The following is a 22,062-nucleotide window of genomic DNA, read 5'->3' as shown; positions in this document are numbered from 1 at the left end:
AACCTGGCACCCAGGTGGCAGTGCCAGGGTGCCCTTGTGGCACCAGCAGTGCTAAGCTCCTATCTTGCTCAGAAGTCACACACCTGGGTGACCCCCATGAGTGCCGTTCCATCTGGCCTCCATTTTATAGGGACCTGCACTGAACATCACTCCCCCGAACTCTCCAAGGCAAAGGAGTTAGATCCCCAATGCCTCGGGTAAATCTCGGGAACGCATATTAAAGTGAGACTAGCTGTCTCTAATATGTTGATTTGTTAGAAAGTGATCCCGCCCCAATGGCGGGATTGACATCACGAAATCCCGCAAAATCACGTTAGGCCTCGCAAGGGAAGGCGAGCCAGGCACATCCCGGAAAAGGGATCTCCCGGCATTTACCGGCCACGCTGCTTTTTGGGCGCAGATCTCTGGCAGATCTCGCCCTCAGTCACAGCAATTTCACCTATGAGTCAAACGTTTGTGGATTCAGCTCCCATTCGAGGGATTTAAGGGTCAGAAATGTAACTGGTCCGGCTGCACAAAAATACTGGGTACAAGTGGAGGCTGGATATCTTGCAGTGGGTAACTCACTTCTTGGCTCCCAATGCCTGTCCACGATCTACAAGGCCTAAGTAGGGTCTGTGACTGGAGGAGTGTAACTCCAACAGCACTCAAGAAGGCCAACAAGAAGATAAAGCTTAATTGGCACCCTGCCCACCAGCTTAAACATTGTCTCACTGCCACCTTCTCAAGGGAAATTAAGGATGGACAATAAATACTGGCCTTGGCATCGATGCTTCCATCTCACGAACAAATGTTCAATGTGTACTTCAGCATCAGACTGATGCTGTACTGCATTGCCAGAGCAATCATTTTTTGGATGAGGTCTTTAACAAAGCACCCTGTGCCTCAGGCAGAAGAGCAGGGGAGCTCACTTTAGCCAATATCTATTGCTCAACCAACATCACAAAGCGAAGATCTTACTATTGTCACTATATTCTTTTTGGAAAATTGGCAGCATCTATATTAAACTTTGAAAGTATCTCATTGGCTATAAAGTGTTCTGGGTCGTGAAAGGTGCTTTATAAATGCAAGCTCTTTCAAATCTTGAAGAAATTACAATCTCAAAATAACAAATGAGGCCTTTGGGGATCATTTCCTATGGAAGAAGCAGGTTTATGTTAATTATCTTATGACTTAATGTCCTGTGGAAAATGGGTGTCAAGGTATTATGGACAGCGGTTGGGCTCATTTACAAATGCCAGCAGAGATGTAAGACAAGTGGTAAATCTTTTAAACTGGTGAAGTTAAAAGCATCAATTAAGTCAATGATCTGGGGGTTGCAATTAACTTAGCCACGCTGTAAATTCTCAGCAGTCACTTGGCAACCTCTACCGGAGTTAAGGGTTTAATACAAATCAGGGGCGGGATTCTCCGACCCCACGCAGGGTCGGAGAATCGGCGGGCAGCGGCGTTATTTCCGCTCCCGCAGGGTTTTGAAATCTCCCACCGGCCAAAAACCGGCGTTGTGCAAATCCTGCCTGCAGCCTCTGAAAACAGCTGGCGCCGGCGGGATTTCAATTTTTTTTCACTTACCTCAAATCTCCGGCCCGGATGGGCCGAAGTCCCACCGACGTGGCCACGGGTCACGTCGGCGCAAATCAAAGTTGCTTTAAAACGGCGTCAACCATTGATGATGGTTGACGCCGTTCAGTGTCGGGGGGTGGGTTGCGGCATCGGGTGGGGGGGGGTTGGGTGACTCAATGGTTTCAGCAGTAAGGGGGCAAACATGACACTCGGGCATGTCCTTTCGGAGGAGGTACAAGTTGAGAAAAGGGTTGACCACTCAAAGCACGGAGCACGGACAGGAAACAATCCTACCCATCATGCCTTTGAACTCTTTCTCTCAGGGAAACCATCTTGGAGCTGCTGTGACAAGCGTCCTCGTGTTACAGGTTTTGCAACCCCCCCCCCCCCCCCCCAACTCACACCGCAAACCTAAATTTGAGCATCCAAGCCGGCTTCGAGCCTGACAATTTTACTGGAGCCCTGACCAGCAGTAGCATCATGATGCCCAGTTTGTATCCACAACTTACCAGTTTTATTCAGGTCAGGTCCAAGTGCCAGCGAATCTGTGGCCTACATCAAGGGTTCTTGCTCTCATCCTAACACTCATTCCCCACTGTGTGTTGGCTTTACTCCAATTTCTCAGCCAATAACTCTGAGGGATGCCATATTCAAGGCAGTCAGAGTACTTGTGCCGAGATGCTCAGTGATGATGGCTGTGCATTGTCCCCACTCCAGCGTGGGAACGGTGGCGTTTTATGACAGAAAATATGGTGTAAAATGGCCACCGTTCCTCCGTTTGACCGTTTGACTGGGGGCTAGCATCAAAGCAGTGTAGAACACCCGGCTCTAGCTGGCGATACGGCCCGGAGATTTGCCGGGTCTGTGGCTGTGCATTGGCCGCACCATGTTATAAAGCGGCAGCTGCTCGCGGACCCGGCCTGCAAAATAGAGCCCCCCCTTTGGCCGGCTCGCGTGCCCTGGACCATCCCCCTACAGTGCACACAGCCCCTGATAATGTCCCCCCTGCCCACAGATCGGCCCTCCCCTGACTGTGGCGGCACTGGACTGAGTCGGCAGTCACCATGCTGAGTTCCTGATGGATAAGACCACACGTGACCGACGCCGTCGGGAACTCGACCGGTCGGGTACAAAGCATCGGGGTCCGAGGCAATGACCTGAGGCTGTCGATACGAGTACGTCGCTTTGTAGGGTGCGGAGCATCGCAAAAGTGGCGCCGCCCCGATTTGGTCGGGAACTGTCATTTTCCTTTATTTATTTATTTATTCATTTAATTTTAGAGTACCCAATTCATTTTTTCCAATTAAGGGGCAATTTAGCGTGGCCAATTCACCTACCCTGCACATCTTTGGGTTGTGGGGGCGAAACCCACGCAAACATGGGGAGAATGTGCAAACTCCACACAGACAGTGACCCAGAGCCAGGATTGAACCTGGGACCTCGGTGCCGTCAGGCAGCAGTTCTAACCACTGTGCCACCGTGCTGTTCCTGGAAACTGTCATTTTCCTGCTGATCGCCGAACGCAATTTCGGCGTCGGCGACCAGAGACTCTAGCCCAAGGTACCTTGGGTATACAAGAGGCGGCACGGTAGCACTGTGGTTAGCACTGTTGCTTCACAGCACCAGGGTCCCAGGTTCGATTCCCGGCTTGGGTCACTGTCTGTGCGGAGTCTGCAAGTTCTCCCCGTGTCTGCGTGGGTTTCCTCCGGGTGCTCCGGTTTCCTCCCACAAGTCCCGAAAGACGTGCTTGTTAGGTAATTTAGACATTCTGAATTCTCCCTCAGTGTAGCCAAACAGGCGCCGGAATGTGGAGACTTGGGGCTTTTTACAGCAACTTCACCGCAGTGTTAATGTAAGCCTACTTGTGACAATAATAAATATTATTAATATCTCGGAGACTCCAAATCGCTCCTCTTACTGATGTAAAGACTGAACAGCTGCAATTTCTCCTACTTTTAAGTCTTCTTGGTTGCCTGCCAATGACACCTGTGGGATTGGGCAAAGTGCCACATCCAGCCTTGGTTGGAAGTGATCGGTGTCTTGTTCATGGCAATGGTACCAGCTTCAATCCTTTCCCCAAAGATGTTGAGAAACAGCAATAATTTCACACCACCCACTAGCGTCCATACAAATTCTGTTAGTTTTACCCACATGGAGGTTCATTAAGAGAACCAAGGAAGAGAATCTGACCAAGCCACCCGATTCTCTCCCAACTTCCTAACCCTATCCTTTTTCCCAAGTGGGAGAAACAGAGTGGTGAGGGAAGGGGAAGAGGGCGCAGCTGGAAGAGGGAGACGGTGGAGATCAAAGAGAAAGAATGGGAAGAGACCAAGAGGCTACTTCCTGGTTCATGAGGAACATTTGTGATGGGACTCGTAAGTGAAACTTTATCCTGCAACAGGCTGCAGCAAACCCAAAATTAATATTGTTCAAGGGGTTTAATTTAATTTATTTATTTAACTGCAACATGGGCTCCAGATTGCTTCAGTAATTCAGGATGAGCCGTCCAACTCGGCAAGGCCTACAGCTGCACTAATAGCAAAATTAACTCTGGGACAGTGAAAAGACAAATCTGCCAAGCTGCCGAGAGAACGACAAAAGTGAAATGAATATTGATAATGCATGTAGCTCTTGGATAATAAAGCAAAGAAATAATAGATGTTATAAATGCTTACGTTTTAAACAAAGAACTTCAATATTTTCCAGTTCATGTGCTGAGATTTGTTTTCTCAAACAGTGAGGTAGACTTTTTACTCAGATACAGAAGCTAATTAACATCGCATGCCAAGTACTCGTGAGCCATGCCCAGTATTGAAACTGAAAGTAGCTGCGAACAAATATTCTCTATTAATTAAATCATAAGAACTGCGCAAATAACTTCAATTACATGTAAAATTGTAAATAATAAGTCTATTAACATAAGTCGGACAAAATGTGAAATGAAATATTTGAAGCAGACAGCAACATGTATTAGATGTAATTACCCTGTCCAGCTGCTCAGTCCAGGAGTCTGATAGCATCACTTTGCAAATTACAAATTTACAAAGGGCATCCTCTCTGATTGTGACCCTGGTGCATTCTACCCCCCTTGACTTCCGCAAGTTTTCTCCAACCATTAACACAGTCAACCGTTATCCCTCAGTGCCTACCCTCCATACCTCGATCCGATGGATGTGTCCTCATATAGTTCAGCTCTTACCTATCAATCATGGCCAGAGCGGTTGTATAATTGGACCCTTCTGTTGCTCATTATATGGACCACCTGTTGGCACTTACCACATAGATCTTCCATAAATATGCTGTCGGCTCTTTCAGTCAGATAGTGGCGAATGAGCCACAATTTCTATTAGTAAAACAATAAGTGCATTGAAGTTATTGTCTTTACCACTCCCCCCCCCCCCCCCCCCCCACACACTCTGTATCCATGCCATGAAATTATCCCATCTCCTGCCATTGTTTTAGGCAAAGATTGCAGCTTCAATGTGCTTTTCAACTATGCACTGAGCCAGAGTTAGATACTAACACAGCACAGATGGAGACTATTTGGACAACTGCACCTCTGCCAGCTCTTTGGTAAAGTTATCCAATGAATCTGCCACCTGTTCTCATATCCTCCCTACCTTGTCTCCATCGCAAAGACTGCTGATCTCTACTTCTGGAACGTCACCTACCTCCATCCCTACCTCACTCTAGGTGCTGCCGAAACAAACATCTCTAGGCTCGGCTATTCGAATACCCTCCTCGTGATGAGCCTCCCATTGTTCATACTCAGAGAATGGCATCTCATTCAAAGCTCTGCCCTCTGTGTTCTAAGCCACAATATGTCCCGCTTATCCATTACCTCAGAGAGGCCAAACCTCTGTCTACCTCAGCCTTAAATAAACTCAGTGATGGAGCATCCACAATCCTCTGGGTGAGAGAATTCCAAAGATTCATAACTATTTTGTCCAGAAGACAGGAAGGAAAATTTCTATCCACGTCAACATGGCGGCTTTCTAAAATTATTAATTAATTTTAAGTGGACCCTGAATCATACCAGATGAATTTCTGACCTTCAGAAAACCAGTTGGGATCTTGTTATCTTCAAAGAGGCACAAATGGCCCCTGTGACTACAGAAAATCAAATTCCACAGTAATCCACCAATGATCTTTACATTTCTATGGCAGCACCCCAGGCAACGGCAATGGTATGCCTGGAAGGACAAAAGGGACCGTGATTCCTCTATTAAACTTCTAAAGATTCCAAACCTGGAAAAATACATCCTCTGTGTAAATCCCAGTACGAAGTTCATTTAAAAAATATATATTTTTATTCAAGTTTTCACATAGTTGGCCCGAATATACAATATTACTGTGTGGAACTGAACCCAGGCAGTCTACCATTTTACCACCCAACAGGTAGCAGCAGAAGGAGCTCTCATCAGGTAAATTGCCTGGCCGTCATCTATGCTGTGGACTCCTGGAAAAATTGGAACTCCTGTATCAGTGCCTAAAGGAGTAACGCATTGTGGGCGTGCTTGCTTCTGGAAAGATGGGTCACTCTTAATAGGGGACAAAGATCACTCCAAATTGAAAGATTGGGGAAAACACACTCCCATTAAAATTGCCCCATTTACTTATCCACTCTGAAGAAGCCAGGAACTGACTGTTCCCTGGATTGCTAACACTGCACCGCCGTGCACTTTTAGCCAAGTGCATGATAGCCGGGAAGGAATGTCCATACAGGACTGATCAGGGAGGGGTAGATAAATGATAGCCCCTGCCCTGGCAGAGGTGGGCCTTCATGAATAAAAGGAGTGCCACTTGGAAAGTGGAAGCAAGATGTTCTATCACTAGTGTTCTCCCTTCAGTTTGGTGTATTGTATTCACAGCTCCCAATGTGGTCTCCTCTACACTGGGGAGACTAAACGCAGACCGGGTGATCACTTTGCGGAGAACCTTTTCTCAGTCCGCAAGCGTGACTCAAAACTTCCTGTTGCGTGCCATTTTAACTCAGCACCTTGGTCTCATGCTCACATGTTCCCATCCTTGGCCTGCTGCATTGCTCCAGTGAAACCCAGATAAGATGGAGGAGCAGCATCTTATCTTCCGGTGGGATACTTTGCAGCCGTCGGGACTCAATTTTCAGTTTAGCAGTTTTCGACAGTCTCTTTCATCCTATTCCCCCCTTCTCTTTTTTTTTCACATTCAATTCATGTCTTGCCTCAGTGCAAAACACCCATTCCCCCTCTCATACCAGGCCATTTGTTGTTGGTTCTTAAAATTGCTGCTTATTATTGCAGTTTCTACATTGTCTCCTTTTCAGTTCATTTTTAAAAAAAAAATTTATTCAAGTTTTCAGTTTACAAATTATAAAATATTGAACCAGATTCATACAATGTGCTAAAAATATCCCCCACCTCCCAACCTATCCCCTCCAATTAAACTTTAAAATTTCCTATTGCAAACAATTTTCTAAATTAACACCAACACAACAATGACAAAGAGTTTATGACTCAAATTGTTAACTCTGAACACAGTATGGGCCCCCCAACACCCACACCAGGCAACCCCAGATCAATCACACATGCACAAAAAATGCCAACTTGGCACCATCAACCTAGCACACTGGCAGTGCCCATGCCAGCTGGCAGTGCCAGGCTGGCACTCAGGTACCACTGCCAGGTTGGCACTGCCATGGTACCCAGATGGCAGCAGTGCCAGGGCACCACCCTGCCCAAAGGACATGCAGCTGGGGGCCCCCAAACCCTCAGAGACCCCCACAAGTGCCATTCCATCTGATCCCCAGTGCTGAATAGCACTCACTCAAGGTCTCTGAGACAAAGGGTTGAATCCCAAAGCGTCAGGCACCTCGGGAATCTGAACATTAGAGTGAGGCTTGCTGCTTTGAACTAACATGCAGCTTTGCCAAAAAGTGATCCCGCCCATTGTGGGTGGGATTCACATCGCAACGTCTCACTTGATTGCGTTGAATCTCGCAAGGCGTTATGATCTGGGAAGATCCCGGGTGCGGAGTCTCCCGACTTTCAATGGCCACGCCATGCCACTGTGAGCTGATTTTTCGACGCAGCATGGCCGTTGGATCGCGCCCACACTCTCGCGTTGTCCAAAAGGTATTCAAATGCTGGCCTGGGAGAGTCGGAAATTCAAAGGATCAAGCTTCCGTGGGCGACTGGTTTTTCCATGACCTTGGGGCTGGATTCTCCGGTCCCCCAGTCGCGTGTTTCCCGGTGGCGTGCCTTACGCTGGGGGCGGGATTCTATCTTCCCACTGCTTGTCAATGGGATTTCCTATTGCAAACATTCCACACCGCTGCAAAACCTGGGGGGTGCGCTGCCAACGGGCAAAGTGAACCGCAGCAACCGGAGAATTCCGACCCTTGAGTTTTCTTGTGTTGCGTACGACAAGATTTAACCGTGTGTGTGGAAATCCAACTGAGTTTTAATTCCAGCGATTTTATTTGTATTAAGTGAGGGTCAGCATTTCTGATTCCTTCATTATAAGTCTATGATTATACAGGGGTTATGATACAGGGGTTATTATATATGATTATAAACAGGGGCTGTTAAGCACACTGAGCTAAATCTCTGGCTTTGAAAGCAGACCAAAGCAGGCCAGCAGCACGGTTCGATTCCCGTACCAGCCTCCCTGAATAGGCGCCAGAATGTGGCGACTAGGGACTTTTCACAGTAACTTCATTGAAGCCTACTCGTGACAATAAGCATTTTTCATTTCATTTAATTCATGGTTTTTTATCATCTGATACTTTTAAAGACCTTGTCATTAAGTTGTCACTCCCTAGCAGGGGTGATTTGCAGTCATCAGGCTACTAATCCTTGTATTTTGATGTTGTAATCATGTCATGTCTTCAGAGAGTTCCACTGCTGAGTGAGTCAGGCAGCATAGCATGTATTGCTATTATTGCATATAAATTATACTGCATAAATAGGCTATTGCTTCTACTAAAATAGCAAACTGAAGAGTTCCCTCTGAACATGTTAAAAGCTTTGCAATGTTAGCACGCAGTAATTCAAGGGAAGAATTACTTCAGCTTTACTATTTATTCAAAGTAACGGACAGGAAAATGCCAAACAGCTCCTTTTGGAACCAATGGAGACGAGAATGTGGAGGGGATGATAAGTAAGGTTACGGGTGACATGAAGATTGGCAGGGCGGTTGATAGCGAGGAAGAAGGTTTTAGGTTGCAGAAAGATATAAATGGGTTGCTTGAATGGGCAGATCAGTGGCAGATGGAATTTAACCCCGAAAAATGTGAGTTGGTGCACTTTGGAAGAAGTAAAAAGACAAAAGTACTGAATGAATGGTCGGGCACTGGAAAGCTCAGAGGAATAAAGGACCTGTGGGAGTTTGTCCACAGATCCCCGAAGGTGGCAGGACAGGTTAATAGGGTAGTTCAGAAGGCATATGTGACACTTGCCTTTATTAGCCATGGGATGGGTTACAAGAGCAGGGAGGTTATGTTGGAGCTGCACAGGACTTTGGGTAGCCCACAGCTGGAGTATTGTGTACAGTTCTCGTCAGCTCACTATAGTAAGGATGTAATTGCACTGGAAAGGATGCAGGGAGATTCACCAGGATGTTGCCTGGCATGGAGCATTTGAGCTTTGAAGGGAGGCTGGATTTGGCTCGGGGTGTTTCTTCTGCGCAGAGAAGGCCGAGAGGAGACCTGATTGAGGTGTATAGGATTATGAGGGATATGGAGAAGGTGGGCAGGAAGCAGCTGTCCCCTTAATTGAAAGGTCAATAAAGAAGGGACATAACTTTAAGGTGAAGGAAGATAGAAGATTGAGAGGGGTTTGAGGAAAGGTTTCTTTGGCCAGAGGCTGCTGGGAGGGACGTAGAAGCGGGAAGCGTTACAACCGTTAAAAAGCACTTGGATGAGTGTAGATTTAGTGTAGTTTTGTTGGTGCCAACCTGGTGGACGGTAGGGTCTGTTCTGTACTGTATGGCTCTATGACCATTTAGATCCCAGTTCAGAATACTGTTCTCCAGTGTTTTTGAAAATGGCTTTGTGGTTGGGGCAAGGGAGTGGGGGGGGGGGGGGGCGGATTTGCGGCGGGTGTGGTGTAATTTGCTTCTCCATCCGCACTTTAAAACATAGGGGTGGCAGGGTGGCCCAGTGGGTGGCGCTGCTGCCTCACAGCTCCAGGGACTCGGGTTCAATTCCAGCCTTGGATGGCTGTCGGTGTAGAGTTTGCACTTTCTTCCCGTGTCTGTGTGGGTTTCCTCCGGGTGCTCTCCGGTTTTTCATAGAATTTCATAGAATTTACAGTGGGTTTCCTCCCACAGTCCAAAAATGCACCGGTTAGGTGGATTGGCCTTGCTAAATTGCCCCTCAGTGTCCACAAATGTACAGGTTAGGTTACGGGGATAGGGCAGGGGAGTGGGCCTCCGGAGGGTGCTCTTTCAGAGGGCCGGTGCAGACTCGATGGGCCGAATAGCCTCCTTTTGCACTGTAGGGATTCTATGATTCTTCTATGCTTCTACAACTGTTAAGATTTTTAATGTCAGTGCAGATAAAAGCATATTCAATTATACCACAAACTTCCATAGCTCCAATGCACTGGCTTTGTGTGTAACAATTAAACTGCATGACATAACATCATTTTTTTTTCAAAAAATATACTTTATTCATAAAATCTTTAATAAACAGGGTAGCATGGTGGTTAGCATAAATGCTTCACAGCTCCAGGGTCCCAGGTTCGATTCCCGGCTGGGTCACTGTCTGTGTGGAGTCTGCACGTCCTCCCCCTGTGTGCGTGGGTTTCCTCCGGGTGCTCCGGTTTCCTCCCACAGTCCAAAGATGTGCGGGTTAGGTGGATTGGCCATGCTAAATTGCCCGTAGTGTCCTAAAAAGTAAGGTTGGGGGGGGGGGGGTTGTTGGGTTATGGGTATGGGGTGGATATGTGGGTTTGAGTAGGGTGATCATGGCTCGGCACAACATTGAGGGCCGAAGGGCCTGTTCTGTGCTGTACTGTTCTATGTTCTGTTACAGAACATTTCAAATTGTCTTGACTACATTTCCATCAAAGTTACACATTCACTTGTCTTTCTGCCATTCAATTGGGATAACATTACACACATATCCTTCTTTATGTTACAGTTCTTTTTAAAATATTTACATTGTCATGTTTCTTTATACATTGGTGTATTGAAGACTCGGACCGAGGGGTTTTACACTGTTACCCACCCCTCGGTGTACATTTGCTGGTAAGATCTTACACTGTGGTCTTTCCCCATTGCGCCTTGGCGGCAGCTGCCCCAAGCTAGAGTGTGTCCCTCAGCACGTAGTCCTGGACCTTGGAATGTGCCAGTCTGCAACACTCGGTCGAGGACAATTCTTTGCACTGGAAGATCAGCAAGTTTCGGGCAGACGAAAGAGCGTCTTTCACCGAGTTGATGACCTTCCAGCAGCAGTTGATGTTTGTCTCGGTGTGTGTCCCTGGAAACAGTCCTGTGTCACAGAGCTGCTCAGGATGAACCTGGACAAATACCACCGCATCTCTCTCCAGACCTTCTTTGCAAAGGCACATTCCACAAGGAGGTGGGTGACTGTCTCATTTCCCTCACAGCCACTCCGAGGGCAGCGTGCAACAGCACTGAGCCTTCGGGTGTACATGAAGAATCTGACGGGGAGGGCCCTTTTCACCACCAGCCAAGCTAGGTCTTGGTGCTTGTTTGTTAGTTCTGGTGATGAGGCATTCTGCCAGATGACTCTGACAGTCTGCTCAGGGAACCATCCAACGTCCTCCACAGTCTCCTTTTCCCTGAGGACCTTGAGGACATTGCATGCTGACCACTGCTTCATTGCCTTGTGGTCAAAGGTGTTTTTCTTCAAAACTTTTTCCACGAGGGACAGATGGTACGGCATGGTCCAACTACTTGGAACGTTCCGCGGCAATGAGGCCAGGCCCATCCTTCGTAACACCGGGGACAGGTAGAACCTCAGTATGTAGTGACACTTGGTGTTTGCATACCCGGGGTCTACGCACAGCTTGATGCAGCTGCACACAAAGGTGGCCATCAGGATGAGGGAGACGTTGGGTACGTTCCTCCCTTCTTTATCCAGAGGTTTGTACATGGTGTCCCTTCGGACACGGTCCATCTTGGATCTCCAGATTAATTTGAAGATGGCCCGGGTGACTGCTGCGGCGTAGGGTCGGGTAATGGGCCAGACCTGCGCCACGTACAGTAACACCGAGAGTACCTCACATCTGATGACCAGGGTTTTGCCCGCAATGGAGAGGGAGTGTTGCTCCCACCAGCCCAATTTATGTCTTACCTTGGCAATGCGCTCCTCCCAGATTTGGTGCACGCCCCAGCCGCTCCGAACCATATCCCCAGCATCTTCAGGTAATCTGACCTGACAGTGAAGGGGACAAAGGACCGGTCGGCCCAGTTCCCAAAGAACATGGCCTCACTCTTGCCGTGGTTTACCTTGGCTCCCGAGACCAGTTCAAACTGGTCGCAGGCATTCAACAGCCTGCGTACAGACACGGGTTCCGAGCAGAAGACGGCAACGTCGTTCATGTACAGGGAGGCCTTGGCTTGTACGCCTCTGCTGCCTGGGATCATCACCCCTCTCATACCCGGATCCTTCCTGATGGGCTCTGCAAAGGGTTCTATGCAGCACACAAACAGGGCCGAGGAGAATGGGCAGCCCTGTCTGACTCCAGATTTGATCTGGAACTTTTCTGATTCCCACCCATTGATTGAGACTGCTCTATAGGTGTTTGTGTAGAGCAGTTTGATCCAATTGCGAATTCCCTCCCCAAACCCAATTTTGGAGAGCACGTCCATCATGTAGGTGTGCGATATTCTGTCAAAAGCCTTCTCCTGGTCAAGGCTGATGAGGCAGGTATCCACCTTCCTGTCCTGCACGTAGGCGATCGTATCCCTGAGTAGCGCGAGGCTATCAGAGACCTTCCTGCCGGGTACAGCACAGGTCTGGTCAGGGTGGATCACCGACTCCAGAGCAGACCTGACCCGATTGGCGATGACCTCATACCTCAACTGATCTAGTAACGCTCACATCTACTGGACAGGAATGGACCTCATCTATTCTCTGTTAACCTCTGTCAACGGGTAACACATTAAACTGAAGCTAACTGCTGAATGTTAAAGATCTTATGGCACTGCACTGAAGACAAAAGGATGTGGGGTCCTTGAAAGCGATCAGAGGAGATTTACCAAAATTGTCTCAGGGATGAAGGATTTTAGCTCATTATGGCAAGTTCAGATAAGATAAGGCAAATAAAAGCTGCTCCCACAAGCTGACGGATTAGGGTTTTGTGGAGGGGATATGTGAGGAAGAACATTTTCACGCAGAACTCTCTGTCCATGGTAGAAACGGAGACGATGATTAATTTCAAAAGGAAATTAGATCGGCACATGAAGGAAATAAACTGTAATGCTCCTATAAATCTCTGACTCCAAAGGCGAATTCAATCCCCCCGCGGTGGCATTGTGGTATTGTCACTGGACTAGTAAACCAGAGACTCAGAGTAATGATCTGGGGACCCAGGTTCAAATCCCACAAAATGGTGTAATTTCAATTCAATAAAAATCTCGAATTAAAAGTCTCAGGATGACTTTGAAGCCATTGTCATAAAAACCCATCTGGTTCACTAATGCCCTTCAGTGAAGGAAATCTGCCATCCTTAGCTGGTCAGATCCACAGCAATATATTTGATTCTCAACTGCTTCCTTAAGGGTTGAAGGGATGGGCAATAAATGCTGGCACACCACTCCCAACCCTGGTACTCGGGGGTGGCATGGGGGGGGGGGGGGGGTGCATGCAATGGGAACTGTGTTGATAGCGGCAGGACCAGAAGACCCCCATTGCCAACATTAAATTCTGCCCTAAGAGCGCAAGAATATGGGCAATAAATGCTGACCTGACCAGCGAAGCCCACATCCTGTAAATGAATATAAAATAAAAATAATTCTCCCCAAAGTCATGGCCAATATTTATCCCTTCAACCAACATCATTAAACATGTCTTATGTGGGCAGAAACACATGTGCGGTTTGCAACATGTTTAAGGAGGTTCCGAGGTTGTAAATGTCAGCTTTTCTATTGCATGGGGCTTAACACAAGCTTGCGATGCAAAATCTTCCGTTTGTAAAATCCTGCCCATGTCCAATTTCATCCCCTGTCTGCTTCCGTTCTTCAAATAAAAGCGCTGGATCTGCCCAATCACTTCAATCTCTTTCTGTTTGTGCACAGATACTGAACTGCTGTATCGCACCGCGGATGGAAATCTGGAGAGACTGAATGTTGAAACCATGGAAATGACACTTTTGATGACAAACCGGAAATTTGTAAGTATTTCTTCAGCCTTTCATCTGGAAATCATGCCATTATAATACAGCCCAAAGTTTGTAATGAATGTTGGAATCCACTGTGAACTAATTGAGATTTCACAAAAGTGCAATTAGTAATTGTTTAAAAAAAAGTGAGGCTTTGTTTCATAACAGTGTGACAATTTGATGAATAATAATTTTGTTTCTTTTTACAGCAAGTTCAACGCACCCCCAGGCACTTGCTTTTATTTTGCTTTTGATGATCGAAAAGTTTGAGCGTAGGCTTTCAGTTGCAATCTCTGTGCACTTGAGGTGGGATTATTTTCTGAGTGTGGCAGTGGTGTCAAAGTCATCAACACATTGAGAGAAGGAGAATGTTTATGTTGCTCCCTTGCATATCCTTAGAATGCCACAATGTGCATTAAATCTGTTGTGCAGGCAAGCATGGCAACCAAATTAGCAACGTCAGGGTCTACAGGTGACGAGCAGGTGAATGATCGGTTAGTCTGTTTTGGTGGCGGTGGTTGAAGGGTGAATGTTGATCAAGGCACTGGGATTGAACCATGCCCCTTTTCAAATACAGCAAGAAGTCTTACAACACCAGGTTAAAGTCGAACAGGTTTGTTTCAAACACTAGCTTTCGGAGCACTGCTCCTTCCTCAGGTGGTTGTAAGACTTCTTACTGTGACTTCAACCTGGTGTTGTAAGACTTCTTACTGTGCTCACCCCAGTCCAATGCCGGCAACTCCACATCATGACTTTTCAAATACAGTCCCAGGATCCTTTAAGGCTGTCAGTCAGGTCAGGCTGACTTAACGTCTGTCTCATCTGAAAAATGGGACATCCAACAATATGGGCCTCGCTCACAGCCCTGATGTGTCAGGCTAATGTACGTGCTCGGATTTCTGTTTAAACCTTTTGTCACCAATGAGATGAGGCTCACTTTCGTAACATTGCCGAACCCTGTGCCAGCCTCAGATTAACTGCTGCTGAAACCCTCACCCACACCCTGGCTAGCTTTTAGACTTTATTATTTTAATGCTCACCTGGCTGGCCTTCCACATTCTCCCTCCATAAACCAGACGTCATCCGAAAATCTGCTGGCCGTGTCCTAACACACACACCAAGTCCTGCACGTCTTCCGCACCTGTGGCCACTATCCTACATTAACTCCCCGTGTAGAAATTTTTCATCCTCGATTTCAAATTCCTCCATGGCCTTGCCCGTCCCTGGGCGAGATCCTCTGTCCCACCGCACCCGTTTTCTGGTGCGGCGCGCCGCCGCCGGCACGGGATCCTCCATCCCGGCAGCCGGCCAGTGGGGTTTCCCATTGTGGGCACCCCTACGCCGTCAGGATATCCACGGGCGTGAGTGCGCTGCCGGTGAAGTGGAGCATACCGCCGACTGAGAATCCCGCCCCTATCCCTATCATCTCTTCCAGGCTTACAGCTCACCAAGATATCAGCACTTCTCTAACTCTGGACTCATCCTCAATTTTAATTACACCGCCATTGGCCTTACCTTCATCTTCCCCGGCCCTAAGCTCTGCATTCTCTTCCCTGAACCTCGTCACCTCTCTATCTTTATTCTCCTTTAAGATGCTCCAATGGTGAGGTTTTTGGTGATCTGCCCTGATTTCTCCATAGGAGGCCATTCATCAATCGTGCCTATGCTGACTTTTCAAATGACCAATTCAATTAGTCTCACTCCCCTGCTTTTTCTCTAAGGCCCTGTAATTTTTTCTCCATCAAGGATTTATCCACCTTCCTGCTGAAAGTTAGCTTCGAGCCCGCTTCCACCATCCCATCAGGTCATTGGATTTAAAGGGGCAGCACGGTAGCACAGTGTTTAGCGCTGCTGCCTCACAGCTCCAGTGTCCTGATTCAATTCAGCCTCGGATGACTGTCTGTGTGGAGTTTGCACTTTTTCGTCTTGTCTCCGCAAGTTTCCTCCAGATTCTCCGGCTTCCTCCCACAGTCCAAAGATGTGCAGGTTACGTGGATTGACCATGCTAATTTGCCCCTTAGTGTCCAAAAAGGTTAGGTGAGGCAACTGGGTTATGGGGATAGAGTGGATGTATGGGCTTTAGTAGGGTGCTCTTTCCAAGGGCCAGGGCAGACTCGATGGGCCAAATGACCGCCTTCTGCACTGTAAATTCTATGATTCTATGCTTCCCACATAATAACATCCCACGTAAAGGTTTTTCGCTTCATATCCAACTGGCTGATTGCCTTCAATCCCCGCTCTCAGGTTACCAATCTTCCTGCCAGTTTCTCCCCATTTACTGCATCAAATCCTGCATTACATTGAACATCCCTGTCTGCTCTATGGAGCTCCTTTTACCCCACCACATTACAAAAGCCATCACAGGGCTATGGGGAAAGAGCACGGGCATTGGACTGATTGGATAACTCCTTCAAAGACTTGAGGAGCCAGGCTACCTCCTCCTGTGTTGGATGATCTAATCTGAGCGAGGCAGCTTCTTGAACAAAGACTGCTTTAAAGGTGTGAGAATAACTATTTACAGATACTTCAATGGATTTAATAAACATCATGGGCTGGATTCCCCGCCCCGCCGCACCACATTTCTGCCTCCACCCGCCAGAGGGATTCTCTGTTACGCCGGCCGGTCAATGGGGTATCCCACTGTGAGGCAGCTACACGCCATCGGGAAACCCCTGCACCCCGGCAAAATGGAGCATCCCGCCGGCATAGAATCCCGACCCATGAATTTTCAACTCACCACACCAATGAGGAACGTCAGCACTGAGGAATGTCCAATTTGTTACACTTCTGAGTTGTTTTTTTTCTCTCGAGTTGTGCGTGTAGAGTCGAGAGAACTTCTGGCTCTGCGGATCCGTCTCCTGAAAAAGTTCCTCGGAAGTTTAGATTTTGGGCGCGATGTAATGGGAAACAGAGTCCCATTTAACAGGTTTTTTTTGGCCTTGGCGAGGAACATCCGTTGAGGCTGCACTTACATCGTTTTGTGCACTGACGAGCTCGGTTAACCAATGCAGGAAGATTACTCGCTGATCAGGACACCAATGCTGCCCCGATGTTTTGACCCCCTTCGCCACCCCACCCATGGCCTCCAGACACCCCCCCACTGCACACAACTTACCTATTAGGGGTTCATCCAGCAACCCCCCACCCCACATCTTATGGGCAAAGCACCCCAGGGCTGATCACTGGCACAGGCAACCTGGCAGTACCAAAATGCCAAGCATGCAATGCCAAGGTGTCCAGATGCCAGCGGGAGTGCCATGGTATCACCCTACACAGAGGCCAGCCACCCGGGTCTCTAATGGCTGAGGAGACCCCCCCCCCCCCCCCCCCAAGTGCAGTTATGCCTGGTCCACATTTGTGGAAACAGCACCCTGGCGAGGTCTCCCAGGCAAGGCCGTTAGTTCACAGGTGCCAGGAAAACCCAGCATAGATATATTTAAATGAGTCATGTGGTCAGATCGTGATGTCGCGCAAAATCTCATTAAATCTCAGTTGTCGTTTTGAGCATCACCCGAATCTCGGTAGAGGCCTCTCGCGAAATTCAACAGCCTCGTCGCTTCACCAAGTCAGGCGAGACGAGACCATTAAATTGCGCCCTTCTTTTCTCAGGGGTTGGGGAGAGGAAGGGGCTGGGGTGGTGTCAGGCTCTGTGGGAGCTCTGCACACTGCCCCTGCAAAGAGCTTGTAGACAGCTACAGAGGGTACCGGATGCAGAGGTGGACTGGGCACGAAGGCGCTCTGGTGCTTTGACCAGTTGTAAAAAATAGGCTTTAACAAAAAAGAGCCCTCCAGTCACCCCTCACTCCCTCTCATCACTCCTCCCCTTACACTCCCCCTCTTCCATTCATGCCAATCCATGCCATCTCATGACTGCCAACTGATCCCAATGTCCCCCGTCCTATCCAATGGCAACCTATCCCCCTCCACCCACCCCATATCCTTTTATAGCCCCATGACAGCTCATGCCAACCCATGCTGCCACCCTTTTACCTTAGATCCTCCATGCCAACTCACTCAGCATCCAATTTGGGAAAGACCTCAGGACCCATGCTGAGATTAAATAAAGTTCTCAAGTGTCCATTGATGAATTCATTATGATATATACCCATTAATACATTTATCTTGCTTTAATTCCTTATAAGAACAAGCATTTGAAATGAAAATCGCTTATTGTCACGAGTAGGCTTCAATGAAGTTACTGTGAAAAGCCCCTAGTCACCATATTCCGGCGCCTGTCCGGGGAGGCTGGTACGGGAATCGAACCGTGCTGCTGGCCTGCTTGGTCTGATTTGTATTCATAGTTCCATTTCAAAGAGTTTATAAGCACTTGGAGCTGTCAATCAATCGGTGAACTGACAAATACCCCTGGTTATAAAATATGCCCTTAGACATACATCAACAGATTGAGCGAAATAACAGGCACTGATTTTATTGACCCTGCAGTATTTTCCCCCCAAAATTTGAAAGGCAGGAGATTTAAATGCCTTGATAGCTCCCTTGACAGTTCCAAGCGGCTTGAAATTTCCAATGAGTTTAGCCACCTTTAACGCACATTAATGCCTACGTCTGGGAACTGAATTTGAGACTGTGTAACCGGAGCAGAGTGACAGGCAGCATCCCTGCCAGCAGTACATGCTGTAACTGAAGCCAAGTCTCTGAGTTTGAAGACCAGCACATGAACCCATTTGACCACCCATTCCTTTGTGGCATGTGATCCCAGTGACAATATTTAACTTGGTAAGGGTAGATGGGTTTCCTTCATCTTGAACTGTAGATAAGAGTCATGGAGCTTTGCCGCACTGAAAGAGGACCTTTGGCCCATTATGTCTGTGATGGTCACCATGTAACTATCTGTTCCAATCCCATTTTCCAGCATTTGGTCCATGGCCTTGCATGATATGGTGTTTCAAGTGCTCATCTAAATGCTTCTCAAATATTGCTCCTTGAATATTTGGAAATATGCCTCACCTTTACCCATCAGGCCTGAGCTAGCAGGCATCAGGGGCCGTTTAATCAGGCAAGAAGGTGCAAGAAGGAGAGACTCTCGTCTTCCTGACTGCCACCCATTAAGAGCAGGGGAATCTGAGGTTGGCCTTCCCACACCTAGGCCAATTGAGGCCCCATAAGTGGACAATTAAGGGTCACAAGGGTTCGTTCCATTGTCATCATTAATCTCCCATGTCGGGTGGTATTCCAACCCATGTCGGCAGGGAGCCATTGGAATAGCCTAGCAACCTGCCTGCGGGTTCTTCTCATCAATCACCCTGTGCCCATGCAGGGCCACATTAGCATCAATGGCTGCCCCCCCCCCCCCCCCACCCGATTGAAAAATCCCCTTCCACCCTCCGTACAGACCATACAGATCCCCATCCTTGCTGGGGCCTGTCAGGGAGACCTCGGCATGCCCGTCCTACTTAAGAGGCCATTGCTGGGACTGAAGAACTGCCGGCTTTTGGGTTGGCCAGTATCTCCTTGAGGTGGGCTCCTCGATTGGAAAGCCCAGGAAACCACGACAGCAGACAACAAATTTCCTGACCGACATTCAATTCTGTCAGGGTTCCCACAAATGGCTGCCAGCCGGGTCGCCAATGGCTTTCTGGACCTTGGCCGGGGTCACCGCCATGTCCAGTAAATTCATCCAACGTGTTGACAATTTTGTAGATTGACTTCAAGGATACTGAAACATTGCTGACATAGACAGGGCCGGCTCAAGGCACCGTCAACTCGGGCAGTCGCCCGGGGCGCCATGTGCTAGGGGGCGCCAGAGACTCGGGTCCCGCGCATGCGCAGTTGGGCCGGTGCCAACCAGCGCATGCGTGGTGGCCGCCCTCCCCCAGGGCGGCCCCCCGGTCCGCCCCCCCCCCCGCTCGGTCCGCTCCCCCCCGCCCTTCCCCCTCGGGTCCGCCCCCCCGCGGTCCCCCCCTCGCCCCCCTTCCCTCGCCCCCCCCCCCCCCCCCCCCCCCCCAAGGGCGCCGAAGTTCAGCTTGCCCGGGGCGCCAGCAACCCTAGGGCCGGCGCTGGACATAGAGGTGGAAGCAGCATCATGTTAATCATTTTTCCATTTGTGTTATAAGAATATCAATGAGAATCACAGGACGAAGGGTTTAACTTCAGACACTCACACATTTTGGGGCATCATATAACCCGTATTTATTCTAACTTATTGCTTCATCCCAAATTGCAGAATCAAAGTTTAATAAATTGTCATTCGCAAATTTCCCAAATCCTGCAAGTTAATTATTACAGAATTGTTACAGCTTTTTATTAAGTGGTGTTAATTATTTATAGCAGTGTCATCAAAGCTGTCATATTTTTATAGGTGGACAGTTACAATTTAGTGGGAGTGAAGTAAAGGTTGATGGTCGGCACTTAAAGAAAAGTACTGTAGATCAATCAGAGGTTCTATCAAAGGCACTTTTCACATTTCAACTCAAATTAATCTACTCCACTGTTCACAATAAGTACTTTTATGGACAATATAATAGACTGTTCCAAATTCACAAATCACAATATGGCTGTACTGTAGCGCTAACGATTTTGATAATTGTGCCATCTTCATTGTGATTTTATCTCCACGCACCTGTAGTGTTTTTTTAAAATGCATTTACGGGATGTGGGCATCGCTGGTAGGCCAGCATTGCCCATCCCTAGTTGCCCTTCAGAAGATGGTGGTGAGTTGCCTTCTTGAATCACTGCAGTCCTTCAGGTGTAGGGACACCCACTATGCTGTTAGGGAGGGAGTTCAAGGATGTTGCCCCAGTGACAGTGAAGGAACGGTGATATATTTCCAAGTCGGATTGTGAGTGACTTGGAGGGTGACCTCCAGGTGGTGGGGTTCCCAGGTATCTGTTGCTCTTGTCCTTCTAGCGAGTCGTGGGTTTGGAAGTTGCTGTCTAAGGAACTGCAGTCCATCTTTTTTTTTAAAATAATTTTTATTGGAATTTTTTACAGAAAATATAAAACGTAACGACAAACAATGAAATGCAACAAAATAACCCATAATAACTGTAACACCCCCAGACCGTATCGACGCATGTATCACATCCCCCCACCCCCCAACCCCAATGAACAACAAAAGAACTTAAAAATAAATTAAAATTAAATAAACAAACATAGTCATCGCCCCCCCCCGCCCCCTTTTCCCTCCCCCTTCCCCCCCCCCCTCCCCCCCCGGGTTGCTGCTGCTACTGTCCCCGTACCCTATCGTTGAGCCAGAAAGTCGAGGAAAGGTTGCCACCGCCTAAAGAACCCTTGTACCGACCCTCTCAGGGCGAATTTGACCTTCTCTAGCTTAATGAAACCTGCCATGTCATTGATCCAGGTCTCCACGCTTGGGGGCCTCGCATCCTTCCATTGTAGCAAGATCCTTCGCCGGGCTACTAGGGACGCAAAGGCCAGCACACCGGCCTCTTTCGCCTCCTGCACTCCCGGCTCCACCCCAACTCCAAAAATCGCGAGTCCCCATCCTGGCTTGACCCTGGATCCCACCACCCTCGACACTGTCCTCACCACCCCCTTCCAGAACTCCTCCAGTGCCGGGCATGCCCAGAACATATGGGCATGGTTCGCTGGACTCCCCGAGCACCTGACACACCTGTCTTCACCCCTAAAGAACCTACTCATCCTCGTCCCAGTCATGTGGGCCCGGTGCAGCACCTTGAATTGGATGAGGCTAAGCCGCACACACGAGGAGGAAGAATTAACCCTCTCCAGGGCATCAGCCCATGTCCCGTCTTCGATCTGTTCCCCCAGTTCCCCCTCCCACTTAGCTTTCAGCTCCTCTACTGACGCCTCCTCAGCCTCCTGCATAACCTTGTAGATATCAGATATCTTCCCCTCTCCGACCCAGACCCCCGAAAGCACCCTGTCACTCACCCCCCTCACGGGAAGCGAAGGGAATCCCTCCACCTGCCGTCTAGCAAATGCCTTTACCTGCAGATACCTGAACATGTTTCCCGGGGGGAGCCCAAATTTCTCCTCCAACTCCCCCAGGCTCGCAAACCTTCCATCAATAAACAGGTCCCTCAGCTGTCTGATGCCCGCTCTGTGCCAACCCTGAAATCCCCCATCAATGTTCCCCGGGACGAACCTATGGTTCCCCCTTAACGGAGCCTCCATCGAGTCCCCCACTTCTCCCCTATGTCGCCTCCACTGCCCCCAAATCTTG

The 22,062-nt window shown here is 48.5% G+C and overlaps 1 protein-coding gene across 6 annotated transcripts in view; it reads left to right on the top strand.

The window, feature by feature from the left end:
• The window catches only part of dpp6a (dipeptidyl-peptidase 6a), a 1,618,183-nt gene that overhangs the window by 1,207,109 nt on the left and 389,012 nt on the right, over positions 1–22,062 (top strand). For all 6 annotated transcript variants that reach the window (XM_038798406.1, XM_038798408.1, XM_038798409.1 and 3 more), the window contains exon 4: positions 13,813–13,907. In XM_038798406.1, the coding sequence (XP_038654334.1) occupies positions 13,813–13,907 (95 nt within the window). The remainder of the gene's footprint in view (positions 1–13,812; positions 13,908–22,062) is intronic.

Source organism: Scyliorhinus canicula, chromosome 5 (assembly GCF_902713615.1).
Source record: "Scyliorhinus canicula chromosome 5, sScyCan1.1, whole genome shotgun sequence".
Lineage (NCBI taxonomy): Eukaryota > Metazoa > Chordata > Chondrichthyes > Carcharhiniformes > Scyliorhinidae > Scyliorhinus > Scyliorhinus canicula.
The sequence above is the reverse complement of the archived record's forward strand: the minus strand, read 5'-3'. Positions and strand labels throughout refer to the sequence as shown.